The sequence below is a fragment of the Bufo bufo genome, chromosome 4 (genome assembly GCF_905171765.1).
Source record: "Bufo bufo chromosome 4, aBufBuf1.1, whole genome shotgun sequence".
Lineage (NCBI taxonomy): Eukaryota > Metazoa > Chordata > Amphibia > Anura > Bufonidae > Bufo > Bufo bufo.
Genome location: NC_053392.1, coordinates 524291496 through 524312890, shown reverse-complemented (window position 1 = coordinate 524312890; position 21395 = coordinate 524291496). Strand labels below are relative to the sequence as shown.

The window sequence follows — 21395 nt, the reverse complement described above, 5'->3', positions numbered from 1 at the left end:
CACGGAATACCTGGGGGTGTCTTCTTTCCGAAATGGGGTCACATGTGGGGTATTTATACTGCCCTGGCCTTCTAGGGGCCCTAAAGCGTGAGAAGAAGTCTGGAATATAAATGTCTAAAAAAATTTACGCATTTGGTTTCCGTGAGGGGTATGGTGAGTTCATGTGAGATTTTATTTTTTGACACAAGTTAGTGGAATATGAGACTTTGTAAGAAAAAAAAAATAATAATTCCGCTAACTTGGGCCAAAAAAATGTCTGAATGGAGCCTTACAGGGGGGTGATCAATGACAGGGGGGATGATCAATGACAGGGGGGGTGATCAATGACAGGGGGGTGATCAGGGAGTCTATATGGGGTGATAACCACAGTCATTGATCACGCCCGTGTAAGGCTTCATTCAGACGTCCGTATGCGTTTTGCGGATCCGATCCATCTATCAGTGCATCCGTAAAAATCATGCGGACATCTGAATGGAGCTTTACAGGGGGGTAATCAATGACAGGGGGGTGATCAGGGAGTCTATATGGGGTGATCACCACAGTCATTGATCATGCCCCTGTAAGGCTTCATTCAGACGTCCGGATGCGTTTTGCGGATCCGATCCATCTATCAGTGCATCCGTAAAAATCATGCGGACATCTGAATGGAGCTTTACAGGGGGGTAATCAATGACAGGGGGGTGATCAGGGAGTCTATATGGGGTGATCACCACAGTCATTGATCATGCCCCTGTAAGGCTTCATTCAGACGTCCGGATGCGTTTTGCGGATCCGATCCATCTATCAGTGGATCCGTAAAAATCATGCGGACGTCTGAATGGAGCTTTACAGGGGGGTAATCAATGACAGGGGGGTGATCAGGGAGTCTATATGGGGTGATCACCACAGTCATTGATCACGCCCCTGTAAGGCTTCATTCAGACGTCCGGATGCGTTTTGCGGATCCGATCCATCTATCAGTGGATCCGTAAAAATCATGCGGACGTCTGAATGGAGCTTTACAGGGGGGTAATCAATGACAGGGGGGTAATCAATGACAGGGGGGTGATCAGGGAGTCTATATGGGGTGATCACCACAGTCATTGATCATGCCCCTGTAAGGCTTCATTCAGACGTCCGGATGCGTTTTGCGGATCCGATCCATCTATCAGTGCATCCGTAAAAATCATGCGGACATCTGAATGGAGCTTTACAGGGGGGTAATCAATGACAGGGGGGTGATCACCACAGTCATTGATCATGCCCCTGTAAGGCTTCATTCAGACGTCCGGATGCGTTTTGCGGATCCGATCCATCTATCAGTGCATCCGTAAAAATCATGCGGACATCTGAATGGAGCTTTACAGGGGGGTGATCAGGGAGTCTATATGGGGTGATCACCACAGTCATTGATCATGCCCCTGTAAGGCTTCATTCAGACGTCCGGATGCGTTTTGCGGATCCGATCCATCTATCAGTGCATCCGTAAAAATCATGCGGACATCTGAATGGAGCTTTACAGGGGGGTGATCAGGGAGTCTATATGGGGTGATCACCACAGTCATTGATCATGCCCCTGTAAGGCTTCATTCAGACGTCCGGATGCGTTTTGCGGATCCGATCCATCTATCAGTGGATCCGTAAAAATCATGCGGACGTCTGAATGGAGCTTTACAGGGGGGTAATCAATGACAGGGGGGTGATCAGGGAGTCTATATGGGGTGATCACCACAGTCATTGATCACGCCCCTGTAAGGCTTCATTCAGACGTCCGGATGCGTTTTGCGGATCCGATCCATCTATCAGTGGATCCGTAAAAATCATGCGGACGTCTGAATGGAGCTTTACAGGGGGGTAATCAATGACAGGGGGGTGATCAGGGGTGATCAGGGGCTAATAAGGGGTTAATAAGTGACGGGGGGGGGGGTGTAGTGTAGTGTAGTGGTGCTTGGTGCTACTTTACTGAGCTACCTGTGTCCTCTGGTGGTCGATCCAAACAAAGGGGACCACCAGAGGACCAGGTAGCAGGTATATTAGACGCTGTTATCAAAACAGCGTCTAATATACCTGTTAGGGGTTAAAAAAAACACATCTCCAGCCTGCCAGCGAACGATCGCCGCTGGCAGGCTGGAGATCAACTCTCTTACCTTCCGTTCCTGTGAGCGCGCGCGCCTGTGTGCGCGCGTTCACAGGAAATCTCGGCTCACGCGAGATGACGCCTATTGGCGTTAGTGTGACCTGGGAGCGCCGCAGAAATGACGCCTTTCGGCGTTAGCGTGGCGGCAAGCGGTTAATATACATACAATTAAGAGGTTTTTGGATGTTTTTTTACCCTTCCATTTTTCTAATGAACTGTTCTAGTCCCGTTCCATTATCTCGCAGCAGATCACTGTATGCACTATTTTCTGCTCCTCTCCAAAGTGGAAAACCATTATGAATGATAAAGATTATAAGTAATACATGTCTATACCTCAGTATACTAATAAGAACTCATTACCAGCACTTACTGTGAGCTGTAAAATGATGATAATTACCACTAAAATAATGTAGTCAAATACCACCAGCCTCAATCTTCAAGCCATTATCTCCCCCAAAACAGCTGCACCTTCCCCATTGAGGTGTAACCTATCCCTCTAAAAGAGCCTGTACGCAACAGAGAAGTTGGCACAGTACATTATGGAAAAAATACAGCAATAATACAGCATGAATCTGGCCACAATGACCCGAATTGATGCCGAAACTGGTCATTTAATCTCTCAGACGCAGCATTCCAATAGCCATAACTATAAGTGGAAAATGGATATAAGTGACTTGACTGAGGAACAATGGGAAGAGGTGTTAAATAGCTTTCCATGATGTAGTGGTGAGTGAGGCGCATAGGCTTTCCCAATTGTATCTATTACACAGGGTTTATAGGACTCCCTAACGTCTAAGATGGGCTATAGGCAGGATGCTGCTTGCCCGAGATGTGGTATGTCACAAGCGGGTTTAATACAACTTATCTGGAACAGTCCCCAATTCCGACGCTATTGGAGGGAAGTGATGTCAGGTATAAATGAAGTTTTTAAGATAAATCTAGATTTGACGGTATTGACATATATCAGAGGATATTTAGCTATGATTCCTGTTACAATGGGGCATTGGCTTTTTAACCTCTGCCTCCTTTATCAGGCCCGTAAACGTATTGCTTTTTATTGGATTGCTTCAGAACTGCCTATGGTACGAGAATTTAAAGTGAGGGTACATTGGCTTATTCACCAAGAGCACTTTGTGTACTATAAAAGGGGAAAGATGCAGAAATGTCATGATATATGGGATTTAGGGATAGTAGTACATAACCTACCCTTTCTAAATGAAAGATAATTACATACTGGACTGAGTGGCTAGGTGGTGTAGGAGGTGGGGATGGAGAGGTAGATGTCCTTCTGGATATTCTGATAATGTTCAACATGGACTGGAATGTCTATATAAAGGGGCATGTATTAGATTAGCCTGTGGGAGCTACGAATTGGACTGTAGGACAAATCAATGTTTAGATATATTATTAATGACATACAAAAAAAAAATTGGGACTTTGGTGTGTGGGAAGGGTGGGGTGGGGGGGGGGGGTGCAGAAGGTAAAATAGACCTGCATCAAAGATATAAAAAAATAACTATTACATCAGTAGCTTGTGCCCATCGCTGCCTTGCTGTGTCTATTAGGAACCAGAGGCATACATAGAAACCCCTTCCAATAACTGACTAATGCCTTATTCACACAGTCAGTGTTTTGGTCAGTGGTTTCCATTAGCGATTTTGAGCCAAAACCAGGTGCGGCTCTAACTACAGAACAGGTGCTGAACCTTATACCTCATCTGTGTGGAGGCTCCAATCCTGGATTTTGCTCACAATCACTGACCAAACGTCCAAGGCCTCATGTACATAAGCATAGTCATTTTTGTTGTCCACAAATTGCAGATCCACAAAAGACGGATACCTCCCATGTTTGTTCCACATTTTCCTGTCTGTAAGAACTGTCTATTCTTGTCCCTCTTAATCAGGCGTCTCATAAGACAGTGTCTGAAGATTCCCATACTTATACACCAAAGCACATAAAAATATAGATGAGACAAGTGATGTAAAGCAGAGCAATATGAATGGAGGAGTAAACAAACAGTTGTAACAGTAAATTGTTGGAGCAATTATACATGAGGATTATAGATAAGTTATGTGAACGTTTTATTGTCCTCTAATTGATGACCTGTTCATGACTGAACTGAGGGCCACATTAAAAGATGTAGTAGGACATAAATCCATGAGACAAATTAATTCAGCTGGCTTGGGCCCCATAGCAACAGTGTGGTCTGCCTCTAATGGCGGTACACCAGTGTTAGGAACTGTTAATTGAACAACTACTACTCCCACTTTTGCTTTCAGTACCACTCCCTTGCTATGTGAGCAGCTGCATGGCTGCTTCTAATTGCTACTCAGCTTCTGCTATAACACTGAGCTGCTGACCTCATTTCCTTGCCTGAGCAATTAGTTTTCTAGTGTGCCTGTTTTTTGCTAAGGTGCTTATTCTCTGTTATCTGTCTGTGTTCCCACCAGTGCCTGTTACTGTTATGACCCTCCGCTGCCATCCAGATTCGCAGGACTACTCCAAGAGGTAGCAGCCTAGTGGCTCCCTGCAGCGAAGTCCAGATTCCTGTATAGGGGTAAAAGGGTGAATACACAGTGGTTCCACATCCTCTACCATAACAACAATATTTCAACATGATGCAAAAATGTGTTGTTAACTTAGACTAAATGAGGTGGGAAAATTTGAATCTTACGTATTATCTTCTTCCAGAACATTACTTGAAGACCCTTCAACACCATGTTCCGTATGTATCTCTTCAGTGGATTTACTTCTTGTTTTGCTCTTTTGAGAACCTTTCCTAAAAAAATAGTAAGATCAAATCGGTATGACCCTTTATCATGCCATAGATATTCTATGGTAGCTAATTCATGTCATTAGGCTTTAAGGAAAACTATCTCCATACATAGAGCATCTAATGGAGCTTGCCACAATTTATATTCTACAAATTCAACAAAAAAGAATGTTCTATATCAATCTATTATACCTGTCAGTATTACACTGACAGGCAGCCTACTATACCCTGCCACTGGCAGGCCCTAATCTGCATTCATAGATGGTAGGTTAGAATTGCATCCACTTGCACTTCCAGTGATTTGTTGTTATCTGCAAGGGAACCTGAGAAAGAACCTCTCTGCAGCGCCAGCACAAGGGAAATAAAAAATGTACCTGCTATCCTCTGGATAGGTCATCGTATCTGATCGTTGGGGTCCGACACCCAGGACCTTCGCAAATCAGCTTTTTGAGAAGCCAACGGCGCTCAAGTAGGCCAAGTGATATCACATTTATTAGTCAAATGGCCTATACCAAGCACAGCCGCTATAGAATATACGGCACTGTGCTTGGTGAGCAGGGAGAAGGCCGTGGCGCTACTACAAGCACTGGTGTTTTCTCAAACAGCTGATCGCCGGGGGTCCCGGGTGTCAGACCCCCACTGATCAGATACTGATGAACTGTTCAGAGGATAGGTCATCAGTAAAAAACGGTCAAAAAACCTCAAATTCAATAGGCTGTCCAACTAATGCATGTTAACTTTGAAATTCTGCTGATGGATGTTTTATCAGAATGATGTCAGGGTCTCATAACAGTTGCAATCATGGTACCTGTCTTAATTCAGTAAAGTGTTCTGCTCAGTTTGTTCTGCATAGTATTGATCCATCTGCCTGTCATAAACATGAGCTCACAAAGAGCACGTAGAAGAAAATAAAATATTTCCATAATTTTTTCTTTCACAGATATGCAGGAACCTTTCAGAGGTGAGGATCTGTAGTTAGACTGGGGCTGCTTGAGTTATACGGCCTTCACCATCAGCATGACAAGTGGCCACTGTACTTCCTGCCTTTCAAGTCCAGTATACTTATCATTGTCAGCACTCCAAACAGCGAAAAATTTAAAAGCGTATTTTGAAAGAGGCATGTTGTTACCACCAGCAGCCATGTATTTATCCATAGCCATATAGGTCGCTGTCACTTTGACATTTACTAATGATGTCTTGGCATGAAAGAGTTTGAAAGGGGTTGGATACAGTCCTAGGAGACCTCAGAGTGCAAACCACAAATTGGCAATTGGGGCAGTTTCGATTTCAGGCAAATTTATTCAGACCTGAATCGAATTGGCCAACTGATTTGGCCGAATCGAACCCAAACTGAATTTCAAGTTGTATTAACAATACAATATAATTATAGACTGTACCAAGTTTGGTCATTTACAGACTTTGTGAAAGCTGAATGTGAATATAATGGGGAGATTTATCAAACAGGTGTAAATGAAAACTGGCTTAGTTGCCCGAAACCACCAATCAGATTCCACCTTTCATTTTCCAAAGGAGCTCTAAAAAATTAAAGGTGGAATCTAATTGGTTGCTTCGACAATTAAGCCAGTTTTTATTTACACCAGTTTGATCTCCCCATTGTGTATATTAATTTGTAAAAACAAAATCAATGCTTTCAAACCAAAATGCGAAGCAAAGCCTCACCTCTTGTGCTTCTCTCTAGCAATATCTCCATGTGTTTCACTCTCACTTTCAGAAGAGCTATCTCCTCCATCTTGATGAGCATCAATTTTTGATGTCTTATCTCTGGAGCAAAATAAGAAAATAATAAGAAAAATCACTTTAAAATAACATAATTGTTGATGCGTGTTTTACAGGTTTAGGTAATGTAGCATTTAGTATCATGTAATGCAGAACTTAGCAATAATGAAAAGCTCAATGGTGCCATCCAGTAAAAGTCACATATGTTGGAATATTTTTTTTCTCTGAAAATGCCCAATGTTGTAGTACTGCTGTGTGTATATGAGGCTATAGTCATATACGTGCTATGGCTTTTGGTTATAATGGAAGCCATGATACTTTGCTGGATCCATTGTACCATGCATACAAACATTGACCAATGGACCCCATTAATAATTTAGAAGTAGGTGTGTAGAGGTTTTATCAAGTTTTCTGTCAATGTGACATCCAGAATGGGGCTCATACACTTTTCTTGCTGTCAAAACTGATGGAAACTTTGAACAAAGCCCCAGAACATACCTCAACTTCCTAAGGCAAATAACAACATTAGGTCCCTTAGACTGGGTTCACACGTGACTGATTAGCTGCAGATTTTTTGCAGAAAATCTGCAGATTAGACACAGTTTCATTCTTTGCATATATTGACATGCAGCAGATTTCAAATCTGAAATACCACATCTTTTCTGTTGCCTTTTTTTTACGCAGCGTGTGAATGAGAATTCACTTCAATGGGGCTGAGCGGCACCCAGGGCACGTTTCATAGTGGTAACATCACTGGCCTCCGGGAAGAAGAGAGAAGGCTGAAACACTACTGCAAGTTCCGCTGCCTTCTCAAACAGCTGATCGGCGGGGATCATCAGTAAGAAAAAGGTAGACAGCCTCTTTAATATCGTGTCACCACAGAATAGACTCCCCCTAGTTGTACAGTACCACCCTTGGATTAATCGTATAAGGACAGTTATCAATAAGCACTGGAATATTATGACCAGGTCTTATCCTCAGATTGTAGAGTTTCAAAACCCCCCTATGTTATGTTACAAGCGGGCAAGTAATCTAAAAGATAAAATTATTAGAGCGGACATAGGCACTATTAAAAAGGGTCCCCGGCAAATGGTATTTTCTACTGTCAGGAAAGGCACCTTCTCTTGTCTAAGCTGTATCCATTGCTCCAGCATAATAAAAGTAGTGGGGAACAAATTCCAGTAAAGGGTCATTTTACGTGTAATAGTTCTTACATCATATACTTGCTGAAAGGTCCATGTGGACTCTGTTATGTAGGTGAGACTACAATGCGTATGAAAGATCGATTTGCTAAACACAAATCGACAATCCGCAATGAAAATTTACTATTGCCAATTCCTCTGCATTTTTGCCAACAGAAACATAATGTGTCCCAACTTTGATTCCAAATCATTGAGGAGGTACTGCCCCCTCGAAGGGGAGGTAACAGGGTTGAGCTATTACTGAAGCGTGAAGCCTATTGGATTCACCGCCTACAAACGATGACACCCAAAGGGTTGAATCGGGAGTATGCGGTGAGCAGCTTCCTATGAAAATATGTAGGAGATGTTCATTGTATATAACCATTTATCCGTGCTCGATTTATGTAATTATTTTGGTTTTCAAGTTTTCTATGTGTCTCCGCAGTGTAACTGATTCATAGCGATGTTCGATGATACAGAAGGATCGCATTTATTTTCCTTTTCTTTCTCTCTGGATGTTAGTAAACATACCTTGGTTGTCTTGCCAACATGACGTCAGAATCACATGACTTGAAGGCTTCTATCATGTGACTAGGGGCGGGCTATTTAAACATATGTTCATGTTCATTTCATTGCCACTCGCTGTTTGCTTGAGTTTGACAAAGGCACTTGCATGTGCCGAAACGCGCGTCACTTCTATCCATGAATAAAAAATTGATAACTACATCATAAGGAGTGCCGGTTCCTTCTTCCAATTAAGCCACTTTAATATCATCACCAAAAGTTGATATTTTACTCTGCAAGCCTTCTACAAGATCATTAATAAATATATTGAAGAGAACAGGGCCCAATACTGACCCCTGTAGTACCCCACTGGTAACAGTGATCCAATCTGAGTGTGTACTGTTAATAACCACCCTCAGTTGTTTTTTTTATCACTGATCCAGTTACTTTACCACAAACCTACATTTTCCCCCAGTCCAAGCATTCTCATTTTATGTACCAACCTTTTGTGTGATACAGTATCGAATGCTTTGGAGAAGTCAAGATATCAGTCAGAAGGACATCCAACAATTCGCCCGAGTCTAGACGAGAACTTACCTCCACCTAGGAACTGATTACTTTCGTTTGGCAGGACTAATCCTTCATAAACGCATGTTCATATGGTGTTATACACTTCTTTTTATTGATATACTCCAGGACAGCATCTCTTAGAAAACATTCAAACCGTTTACCCACAACAGATGTCAGACTTACTGGTTTATATTTTCCATGCTCTGTGTTTAGGCCCTTTTTGAATATTGGCACCACATTTGCCACTCCCTGTCATTATAGAGTCCTTAAAAATCTGAAATAAGAGTCTGTCTATAACCTTACTTAATTTTCTTAGGATATGGGGATGTATGCCATCTGGAGATTTGTCTATTTTATTCTTTTTAAGATACCACTGCACTTCTTCCTGGGTCAAACAGGCCATATTTAACCCCTTCCTGACACATGATGTACTATTACATCATGGAAGCCACTGCGTTCCCGCAATTTGACGCAATAGTACATCATGGTGATTGGGCGGGCACCAGAGCGGTGCGCGCCTGATCACTGCAGGGGTCCTACAGTCCCTGGTAGCTGGGCCCCTGCTGTATCCACCGACATCGCTGTAAAAGCAGATGCCGGTGGATTAACCCCTTCTATGCCGTGTTCCACGCTGACCACGACATAGAAGGGGTTTGTGTCGGGTGAAGGAGCGCATCGAGTCCCCATGCTGCTGTGGCGGGGACTCAATGTGTCAGAAGGCAGCCCGATGCCATGCAGAGGCTGCCCAATGCCTTCCACGGCATCAGAACCTGCCTTCTACGGGTGCCCAGGAGATCCAGCCTCAGGCTGGGTCTCCTAGGCAACCTGTTAGTGTATTACTCACTGTAGTACACCAACAGGCAATGCATTACAATATAGATCTATTGTAATGCATTGCAGAGGGGATCAGACCCCAAAAACTGAACGCTAGAAATAAAGAAAAATATTTTTTTTTTTAAATGTTTTTAAGTAAAAAAAGAAAAAAAAAAAACCCTTCCCCCTTATCTAATAGTAAAAAACAGAACAAAAAAAAAACACACATATTAGGTATCACCACGTCCGTAATGACTGGCTCTATAAATATATCACATGATCCACCCTGTCTAAAAAACACCCTAAAAAAAAAAAGGTAAAAAAAAGCAATTTTTGTCACCTGACATCACAAAAAGTGCAACATCAAGCGATCAAAAAGGCCTATGTCACACAAAATGGTATCAATAAAACCATCACCTCATCCTGCCAAAAATTAGCACCTACTTAAGACAATTGCCCAAAAAAAAAAAAAACTATAGCTCTCAGAACATGGAGACACTAAAACATAATTTTTTTGTTTCAAAACTGCTATTATTGTGCTAAGGTAAAATACATTAAAAAAAATACATATTAGGTATCGCCACGTCCGTACCCACCAGCTCTATAAAAATATCACATGACCTAACCCCACAGGTGAACATCGTAAAAAATAAAAATAAAAACTGTGTAAAAAAAAAAGCCATTTTTGTCACCTTACATCACCAAAATTGCAACAGCAAGCAATCAAAAAGGCATATGCCCCCCAAAATAGTACTAATCAAACCGTGACCTCATCCCGCAAAAAATGATATCCTACCTAAGACAATCTGTCAAAAAATAAAAAAGCTATCATTCTCATACAATGGAGACACTAAAAAAAAGTTGACATATTAGGTTTTTCCGCGTCCATAACAACCTGCTCTATGAAAATATCACATGACCTAACTCCTCAGGTGAACACCGTAAATAAAAGAAAATTAAAACTGTGTAAAAAAAACACCAAGCGATCAAAAAGGCATATACCCCCCAAAATAGCACAAATCAAACAGTCACCTCATCCCGCAAAAAATTAGATTTTACCTAAGACAATCGGTCAAAAAAAAAAAAAAGCTATGGCTTTCAGACTATGGATCCACTAAAACATCATTATTTCGGTTTCAAAAATTCTATTATTGTGTAAAACTTAAATAAATAAGAAAAAGTAGACATTTTAGGTATTGCCACATCCGTAAAGATCTGCTCTATAAAAAAGTCACATGACCTAATCCCTCAGGTAAACGCTGTAAAAATAAATAAAAACTTCACCAAAACAACCAATTTTTCTGGTCACCTTTCCCCATAAAGTGTAATGAATGATCAACTCTTCCTGCAAAAAACAAGCCCCTGCACAAGACGATTGGCAGAAAAATAAAAAAAACAGGGCGTTCAGAAAATGGAGATACAAAATCATAATTTTTCTATCAAATGCTTTATGTAAAACTGAAACAAACAAATATAGAAAGTAGACATATTTGATATCATTGCGTCCATAACAACCTCTTCTATGAAAATAGTGCATGAGCTAACCCAGTGTTTTCCAACCAGCGTGCCTCCAGCTGTTGCAAAACTACAACTCCCAGCATGCCTGCACAGCCAAAGGCTGTCCGGGCATGCTGGGAGTTGTAGTTTTTTTTTTTTTAAATAGATTTTTATTCAAAGAAAAGTACAAGTACACTGTAAACAAAACAGTTCAGAATAGCAACTACATCAGACATATCAATTACAGCATAGGAGAAAAGAAGCTTGTCAGAAAGATAAGAGAATACAAGTACTTTTCCTCCATTTTACCCCCTTTGTTTTTTCCCTTTCCCCCCTCTCCCTCCCCCCCCTTTGCCCTCCAAATGACCGACATATACAACAGTAAAAATAATCAATTGACCGTGCAAAATTTTGGAGAACACATCCTCATAGAATTAACATCAGTGAAAACATTTATCATTTTGTTTGTCCTCATTTCCCCCCCCCCCCTAGAAACACTCTCCCCTCCCCCATGCCCCCCTTCCTCTCCCCCCCCCCCTCTCACTTTTGTCCACCTTGAAAGTCTCGGCTACTCGAAATCAGAACAGCTATTGGTCAGATCCATAAGACTATTCATTCATACTGTCACACTTTCAAAATGCCCAATCGACCCTTCAAATCTTCCTGTAAATACCAAGTTGTAAGTCTAAAGGGCCCCATCAATGTGGGGTATTCCAAGTTGTTAATGTAATGTACCCAGAGGCGGCTCTAGACTTTGTGAGGCCTTAGGCGAAACCCGAACATGAGGCCCCCACAAAGATTGTTGGAATGCTCGTGATCTCCTGTACGGCGCCCCGCCTCAATCCTCAAGAAATAAGCTGTGTCAACCACCGCACGGAGCGGTGGTGTGGTCAACACTCCCCCTCCATGTATCTCTATGGAGGACTCGGAGATACACAAGTGTTGTTTCTGCGGCTCTCCCATAGATACATGGAGAGGGAGTGTTGACCACCGCTGTTGACCACCGCTTTGGGCACGGAGATCCGGAGTACCATACAGGAGATCGTGGGGGATCCCAACGGCCAGACCCCCCTGATCAGACACTTGTCTCCTATCCTTTGGATAGGGGATTTATTTTCCTATCCCGGAGTACCCCTTTAATATGCAGTCACATCACAGTAAAGGGTTAATATGCACAGTGACAACACAGTACAGGGCTTATATTCACAGTGCATATTAACACTTTGCATTAACCCTGGCCCAGTTCTCTAAATCGACCCTCCCCCCACACACTGCATTGTGCTGTACTTGCTATACAGCAGCACATACTTGTCACATCCAGGGCCTCCAGGTGACGTCTCCTCGGATGTAGATCTTCTCTGTCATCATCTTCTCCATTCGGTCCGTACAACTTCTCTCAGCCGCACCTCGTCTCTGCAGAGTGTGACACACTTAGCTTCCTCACATTTCTATCATCATCCCCCAACCTGGAGTCCCCACAGTGTTATCCTGCTGCTCACTGTGCCCCCAAATACTATCCTGAAGAAATATTAGTGCCCCCCATAGTAATAGTACTCCTCATAGTCCCACCAATAGAATGCTCTCATTAGTAATACTGCCCCCTACAGTGCTCCCATTAAGTAAATTGCCCCCCACACTGCCCCCATTAAGTAATTTGTCCCCCCACACTGCCCCCATTAAGTAATTTGTCCCCCCACACTGCCCCCATTAAGTAATTTGTCCCCCCACACTGCCCCCATTAAGTAATTTGCCCCCCACACTGCCCCCATTAAGTAATTTGCCCCCACACTGCCCCCATTAAGTAATTTGTCCCCCCACACTGCCCCCATTAAGTAATTTGTCCCCCCACAGTGCCCCATTAAGTAATTTGTCCCCCCACACTTCCCCCATTAAGTAATTTGTCCCCCCACACTTCCCCCATTAAGTAATTTGTCCCCCACACTGCCCCCATTAAGTAATTTGTCCCCTACAGTGCCCCATTAAGTAATTTGTCCCCCCACACTGCCCCCATTAAATAATTTGTCCCCCCACAGTGCCCCATTAAGTAATTTGTCCCCCCACACTTCCCCCATTAAGTAATTTGTCCCCCCACACTGCCCCCATTAAGTAATTTGTCCCCCCACACTGCCCCCATTAAGTAATTTGTCCCCCCACACTGCCCCCATTAAGTAATTTGTCCCCCCACAGTGCCCCATTAAGTAATTTGCCCCCCACACTGCCCCATTAAGTAATTTGTCCCCCCACACTTCCCCCATTAAGTAATTTGCCCCCCACACTGCCCCCATTAAGTAATTTGTCCCCCCACAGTGCCCCATTAAGTAATTTGCCCCCACACTGCCCCATTAAGTAATTTGTCCCCCCACACTGCCCCATTAAGTAATTTGTCCCCCCACAGTGCCCCATTAAGTAATTTGTCCCCCCACACTTCCCCCATTAAGTAATTTGTCCCCCCACACTGCCCCCATTAAGTAATTTGTCCCCCCACACTGCCCCATTAAGTAGTTTGTCCCCCCACACTTCCCCCATTAAGTAATTTGTCCCCCCACAGTGCCCCCATTAAGTAATTTGTCCCCCCACACTGCCCCCATTAAGTAATTTGTCCCCCCACACTTCCCCCATTAAGTAATTTGTCCCCCCACAGTGCCCCATTAAGTAATTTGTCCCCCAACAGTGCCCCATTAGGTAATTTGTCCCCCCACAGTGCCCCATTAAGTAATTTGTCCCCCCACAGTGCCCCATTAAGTAATTATTTGTCCCCCCACACTGCCTCACAAATTTGCCCACACACTGCTTCATATTATGAAATTCCCCCCCCACCTTGTACTTGTCCGCTGATCTGCTAGGCTGCTGCGCGGCAGTTCAACTTCAGTCACTTGACAGCGCAACCCCATCCTGTGGCGCGTAATCCTGCGAGACCCGTGACCTCCCGCCAGTCTCGCGGGATTACGCACCGCACGACTGGGTTGCGCTGTCAAGTGACTGAATTCATGACCGCGCAGCGCAGCAGCCTAGCAGATTAGTGGACAGACAAGTACAAGGGGGGTGGGGAATAGCATTCGGGGCCTGGAATGTTTTGACCTAAGGACGCTCCCACCCGACACCGCCGCAAGTACTTGTGGCGGTGTCGGGTGGGAGCCAGAGCGAGGCCCCCACCAGCGCGAGGCCTTAGGCGGTGGCCTAAGTGGCCTAATGGAAGAGCCGCCTCTGAATGTACCATAAATCTTCTCCACACTTTGTACCATTTTTTACCTAACATTTCTTTCCTGGTATTCGCATCTCTCCATTCTAGAAGAAATAACTGTTTCACACGATTTAGTAGCATTTCAACGCTGGGAACATTCACCAACAACCAATGTGCTAATAAGCAGCTCTTTGCCTCCAAAAGAATCTTGTGTTCCAGAGCCGACAATCCCTTCCTCTCCTTATCTCTTTCATCATCAGATGTTTCTTTCCCTTTAGCCTGAAATATAACCAACTGGGGTGATAACTTACACCAAGTATTGTCCAACTGTTTCATAATTGCGGACACCTGAGCCCAGAATCTCGCTACGTCAGGACACTCCCATAAGCCATGCAACAGGTCTGTTCCTGGGGAGTTACATTTTGGACAGGCAGTTATTCTATCTGGCCTATCTTGAGAAGATGGAAAATTAAATCCATATATTGCCCTGTGTAGAATTTTGAACTGCGTTTCTCTCATCTGTTCATTAGGTACTGCCCGATGTAATGCCTGAATACCTGACCGAGCAATGGGTTCTAGATCCGTCATCTCCAACTGACTTTCCCATTTTCTGAACAAGCTAGCCACCAACTGATCTTCCCAGGTTGCCCTAAGAACATTATAGATTTCTGAGATAGGCAATCTACTCTTATACCCCAGAAAGGTGTCAAACTTGTTCTTCTGCCCTTCTTTGGAGATATCTCTTATGATACTTTTCACATAACTATGAATCTGTCTATACGAGAATTGTGCCGGTTTCAGCAGGCCCCATCTTTCTACTAACTCATCCAGTGATGCCCATCTAGTCTCTCTCTCATGTATCAGATCCCCCAACTTTGTAATTCCCTTGTTCGCCCATTCCTGAAAGGATTTTTCACTATAGCCAGAAGGAAAGTTAGGATTGCCTTGTATAGGAAGGTGCTTCGAGAACATATAAGACAAACCGAAGAGTTTCCTCACATTTTTCCAGGTAATGATTGTGTCCCGAAGAATAAGAGACCTTCTTGCTACAAATGGGAGTTTTGACATCTGGGTATGGAGGAGGGCTACCAAGTTCCATGGGGCCGCCAGCTGACTCTCGACACCTAGATTTGAGTAAAACGTAGTCTTATTTGCCCAGTCTGATATGTGTCTGCTGAGGCACGCCAGATTATACCCTCTCAAGTCTGGGAAATTTAGGCCCCCCTGTTCCTTCTTAATTTTCAACTTTTTTAACGCAATTCTTACTTTCTTCCCTCTCCACAAGAATCGATTAAATTTTTTCTCTAGGTCACTAATATCTGCATGACGCAAGAGAATCGGAATTGTCTGCAGAGGATACATTAGCTTCGCTGCCCCCATCATCTTAATCAGCTGGCAGCGACCCATTAAGGAAAGAGGTAAATTCATCCACCTATCCAGATCTCTTTTAATTTTGGCAAACAAAGGTGGATAGTTCAACCTATATATGGAATGTGACGATTTCCCTATTTTGACCCCTAGGTAAGTAATCTGGGTCGACGGTTTAGCGATGCCATACTTCTCTGCGCCGATATCCCTCCCATCATCTCCTTGGGCCAACGGAAGCAATTCACATTTACTTCTATTCACTGCGTAACCCGAGTATTTCCCGAACTCATATAGCAATTCCATAATCTTACCCAGATGCTGATTCGGGCGAGCTAAAAATAATATTATGTCATCCGCGAACAAGGCCGCTTTCACCTTACACCCCCCAACTTTGATGCCCTCAAAAATATTGGAGTCACACAATACCCTGGCAAGTGGTTCTAGCGCTAAATTAAACAAGAGAGGGGACAACGGACAACCTTGACGGGTGCCTTTTTGAAGCTGAAAGGGTTTAGACAAAAAGCCTTGAGTATATATCCTTGCTCTTGGGTTATGATATATCTGAGATAAATAAGCTCTAAATGCCCCTTTAAAACCCATCTTATCCAACACTGCTTCCAGCCATGCCCATCTTACATTATCAAATGCTTTTTCCGCATCTAAGGTGAGCATGGCTGGAAATTCCCCCTTAACCGGAAGATGCTGAATTCGATCCAAGACCGTCAGGACAGTCCTTATATTTGTCACAGCTGACCTGCCCTTCACAAATCCGACCTGTTCTTTCCCTACTAACTGGGGCAAAAATTTCACTAAGCGGTCCGCTATAATCTTGGCCAATAATTTTGCATCCACATTAATTAAAGATATGGGCCTATAAGATCCCGGTGACGATGGATCTTTCCCTGGTTTGGGGAGTAGTTTGATATAAGACATATTTTCCTTGTCTAAAGTCCTGCGACCTTGAAAGACATCGTTGAATAGTTCCAATAGGACCGTAGAAACCTGAGGTATTAGGGCCTTGAAATATTCCCCTGTGAATCCATCAGGTCCTGGGGCTTTGGAACTACCCAAGTGCCTAATGGCCTCCTGCAATTCTTGCAGTGATATATCGGCATTCAGAGTATGTAGTTGTTCCTCTGTCAAATTTGGTAACTTCACCTTATTTAAAATTGTGTCTTTCAGATCACTCGTTGCTTCATCTTTATATAAGGCTTCATAGTAGGAACCTAAAATGTTACTGATTTCCGCAGAGTCATGGCTCCCATTCCCCTCTTTGTCTACCAGAAATGCAATATGTTGTGGGTTCCTCATCCCCTTAGCTAGGTTTGCAAGCAACCTCCCGGATTTATTACCATATTTATATAGCTTTGTTTCCATTTCTGACTGTCTCAGCGACTCCCTTTCCTTCATGCATTTTTCAAAAATACGTCGCTCAGTTAACCAATTCTGCCTATTAATATCTGACGGGTCACCCTTGAATTTAGAGTATGCTGTCCTGACCTTCTGGCTCGCTTCACTGAAAGATTTTTGAGCCTTCTTTTTAATACTACCTATATATCCCATGATCTTTCCCCTCATCACCACCTTTGATGCGTTCCAAAATAGCTGCGGATCATCTAAGTGTATCTCATTATCAGACTTGTACTCCTCCCACCATATGGATAGCTTTTCTACAAATTCTTCCCTTGCACTCAGATGAGAAGGAAAGCGCCAAATATAATCTAGTCCTCTTGGAAATGACTCAAATAATTCTATGTATACCGGTGCATGGTCCGATAGAACCAAGTCGCCAATCTCCGCCTCTTCCACCCTATATGAAAGTGAAAGGGAAAGGAGAATATAGTCAATCCTTGACCATGAGAGCTGTGAGTTGGAATAGAATGTAAAGCCCCGGTCATCCGGATGTAATTGGCGCCAAGGGTCTACCAGACTCGCTCTCTCCATGAAGGGTTGCAACACGTTATCCTGTGGCTCATCAATCCCAATCCTACCACCTTCTCGCTTTCTGTCTTCTGCACCTCTCACCACTGAGTTAAAATCGCCTCCAATGATTTTATGAAGGTTCGAATCTCCCAATACCCTGGACTCCAAGTCACTAAAGAAAACACCATTATTGGTATTGGGACCGTACACGTTATAAATGCTGTATTGTGTATCTTGCACCTGAATCATAACCTGTACCCACCTACCCTCTGTATCGGCAGAATGCCCTAATATCGTGCAGTTGAGCTGTTTATTGACTAAAGTTAAAACTCCTGCCTTCCTATCACATGCCGAGGATCCAAATACTTCCCCCACCCACAACCTTTTCATCCTGTCAAAGTCCTTCTCCTCTAGGTGGGTCTCTTGGAGAAGCACAATGTCAGGTTTGAGTTTCTTTAAATGCCTGAGAATCATCCATCTTTTATGGGGTGACCTCAGACCTTTTATGTTCCAGGAGATGATTTTCATCCTATATCTTACTCAATATCACTATCTTTGTAGCCGGATTACCAAAAACTTTCAAAGTGGACAAAAGTTATTAAGCCCTTTTACCAAAATCCCTAGATAAGTTTCCCTACTTTATCCTCCTGACCTCCCTTCCCTAACCGTTAGAGCAGCCCCTAACTATGTTTACACTTTTTAAACTTCCTTTTTTCTGGGTTGCGGCACCCACTCGAACTCCCTACTCAAGCCCTAGTTTACCTAAAGTCATTTGTCCCCCAGAGTAAGCATTAACATTATCAACCAAGTAAGTTTTTAAACGGTAAACTTTTCAACTGATAACTTCCTCCACTCATCAATATCAGTGGAAAATATAAGCCCAAAGGGAATATCACCCTCTGTGAACAATAAAACCCACTACTGCAGGTGGTGGATCATGCTAAACCATATCACATATCATCACAGGAACAGTCACCTCCTCGGATACGATCGCCCTTCTCTCCTGGAAGCACGTCTGTTGTCTGTCCCTGAACGGCTCTCTCTGTCATGGTGTCCCCGGCCAGTATCATGAGAGTTCGCCTGCCGCCTCTCCCCTTCACTCATATCTGGACGCGGTGATGAGGATCTCCGTCTGCGTTCCTCTCCCCCCTCCTGTCTTCTGTTCTGAATAGTGTCCAGCATTTCCTCAGCCGCCTGTGGTTCATGAAATATTATCGTGGATCCATCTGCATGTGTAACGCGCAGTTTTGCTGGATACATTAGCTGGAATTTAATTTTCCTTTGATATAACTGCGAACATACATTGCTGAACTCTCTTCTTTTCTTTGCAACCGCCGCTTAATAATCTGCAAACAGCAGCACATTATTTCCTTGTATTCTGAGGGGGCTTTTCCTATTTCGAAATGCTCTCAGGATAGCTTCTTTATCACAGTAATCAAGGTATTTCATAATTACTTGTCGCGGTTTTACGGCCGCACCGCGCGTCTCCCCCGCTCTTTTCATCTGTGAATTTTCAATAATTCCAATTCTATGCGCTCTCTCCACCTTATGACGGCCCTCTAGGCCCAGCGCTCTCGGCAATTCTATTTTGCAAAGTCCCTTCAAGTCTATTGCTTTTACCTACTCTGGTAAGCCTATCAAGCGCAGATTGCTGCGTCTCGACCTGTTTTCTAGGTCTTCTACCCTGTCCATTAAGATTGCGTTTTGTTTGGACAGTTCATTCAGGGTGCGAGCATGACTGGCAGTATCGCTTTTAATAGAATGTGCTCTCTGCTCCAGCTCCTCTAACCTGCCATCATGCTGGTGTATCATTTCATGTACCTGTTGCAGGGACGCAGATAACGTTTTAGTCAGCGTATCCCTGATATCAGGGGCCAGGTAAGTCGCCACTTCTATAGCCAGCGCTTTATAGTCGATGCCCTTTGCCAGCGGTGACAGCGACTCACCCTCATCACAAGTGCTGATCTCTGGGTCAGGTGTAAAAGCGCACGGCTCCGCCATCTTGCCTTGCGAATCTCCCGCGCTGGCCGACATGGTGGACTTAATGCTGCTGCTCCGTAGAAGGTATCGCTCCATGCACCAGGTGCTTTAGTCGATAGCAGACTTCAACTTTACTTTTAGCAGTGTTCCAAAGTATGCACACACGGTGGGGATCTGGTTTGAAGACGAGCGGGTGCCGGAGCTCTTTCACTCCGCTGCTAGCATCCCAGCGCCGGAACCGGAAGTCGGGAGTTGTAGTTTTGCAACAGCTGGAGGCACACTGGTTTGGAAACACTGATCTAACCTGTCAGATGAATGTTGTTAAAAACAAAAAATAAAAACGGTGCCGAAACATAAATTTTTTGGTTAACTTGCCTCACAAAAAACGTAATATAGAGCAAATAAAAATCATATGTACCCCAAAATAGTACCAATAAAACTGGCACCTTATCCCGTAGTTTCCAAAAAGTGGTCACTTTTTTGAGTTTCCACTGTAGGGGTGCATCAGGGAGGCTTCAAATGGGACATGGCATCTAAAAACCCGTTCAGCTAAATCTGCCTTCCAAAAACGATATGGCGTTCCTTTCCTTCTGCGCCCTGCCGTGTGGCCATACAGCGGTTCACGACCACATGTGGGGCGTTTCTGTAAACCGCTGAATCAGGGTAATAAATATTGAGTTTTGTTTGGCTGTTAACCCTTGCTTTGTTACTGGAAAAAATGGATTAAAATGTAAAATCTGCCCAAAAAGTGAAATTCTGAAATTTCATCTCCATTTTCCATTAATTCTTGTGGAACACCTAAAGTGTTAACAAAGTTTGTAAAATCAGTTTTGAATACCTTGAGGGGTGTAGTTTCTAAAATGGGGTAATTTTTGGGTGGTTTCTATTATGTAAGCGCCACAAAGTGACTTCAGACCTGAACTAGTTCTTAAAAAGTGGGTTTTGGAAATTTTCAGAAAAATTTCAAGATTTGCTTCTAAACTTCTAAGCCTTCTAACGTCCCCAAAACATAAAATGTAATTTTCAAAATGATCCAAACATGAAGTAGACATATGGGAAATGTAAAGTAATAACTATTATATGAGGTATCACTATCTATTATAAAAGTGGAGACATTTAAATTTGAAAATTTGGGAATTTTTCCAAATTTTTGGCAAATTTTGAGTTTTTTCACAAATAAAGGTGAAATGTTTTGACTCAAATTTATGACTATCATGAAGTACAATGTGTAACAAGAAAACAATCTCAGGATGGCTTGGAAAAGTAAGTGTTCCAAAGCTATTACCACATAAAGTGACACATGTCAGATTTGCAAAAAATGGCCTTGGCAGAAGAGCAAAAACTGGCCCGGGGTAGAAGGGGTTAATAGGGAGTTTACGTTTACACTCTGCATTTCATCTGACATTTCATTTTCCTTGCAGAATGCAGTGGGAAAATAATATTTAATTGCTTTGCTTTCTCCTCATTGCTCTCTACAACTCCTCCCTCATCATTCCTCTAAGGGCCAACACTTTCCAGTTTAAATTTGTTACATGTATATAATTGGAGAACATTTTAGGGTTAGTTTTAATCTCTTTGGCAATGAGTCTCTCTGTCTCTAGCTTTGCTGCTATCTGTCTTTTACATATTCTATTTTTTCCTTACAGTTTTTCAATGCTTCCCTACTAACTTCCTTTTTTAGGAATTTAAATGCTTTCTTTTTGTCATTTATTGCCCCCTTTACAATTCTATTTATCCACATTAATTTTCTCT

The 21395-nt window shown here is 43.2% G+C and overlaps 1 protein-coding gene across 1 annotated transcript in view; it reads right to left on the bottom strand.

Annotated features, from left to right (window-relative positions):
• The window catches only part of LOC120999302 (dentin matrix acidic phosphoprotein 1-like), a 102977-nt gene that overhangs the window by 62472 nt on the left and 19110 nt on the right, over positions 1-21395 (bottom strand). Inside the window, exons 6-7 of the mRNA XM_040430173.1 lie at positions 6570-6671; positions 4791-4895 (exon numbers count right to left, since the gene is read on the bottom strand). Of these exons, the coding sequence (XP_040286107.1) occupies positions 4791-4895; positions 6570-6671 (207 nt within the window). The remainder of the gene's footprint in view (positions 1-4790; positions 4896-6569; positions 6672-21395) is intronic.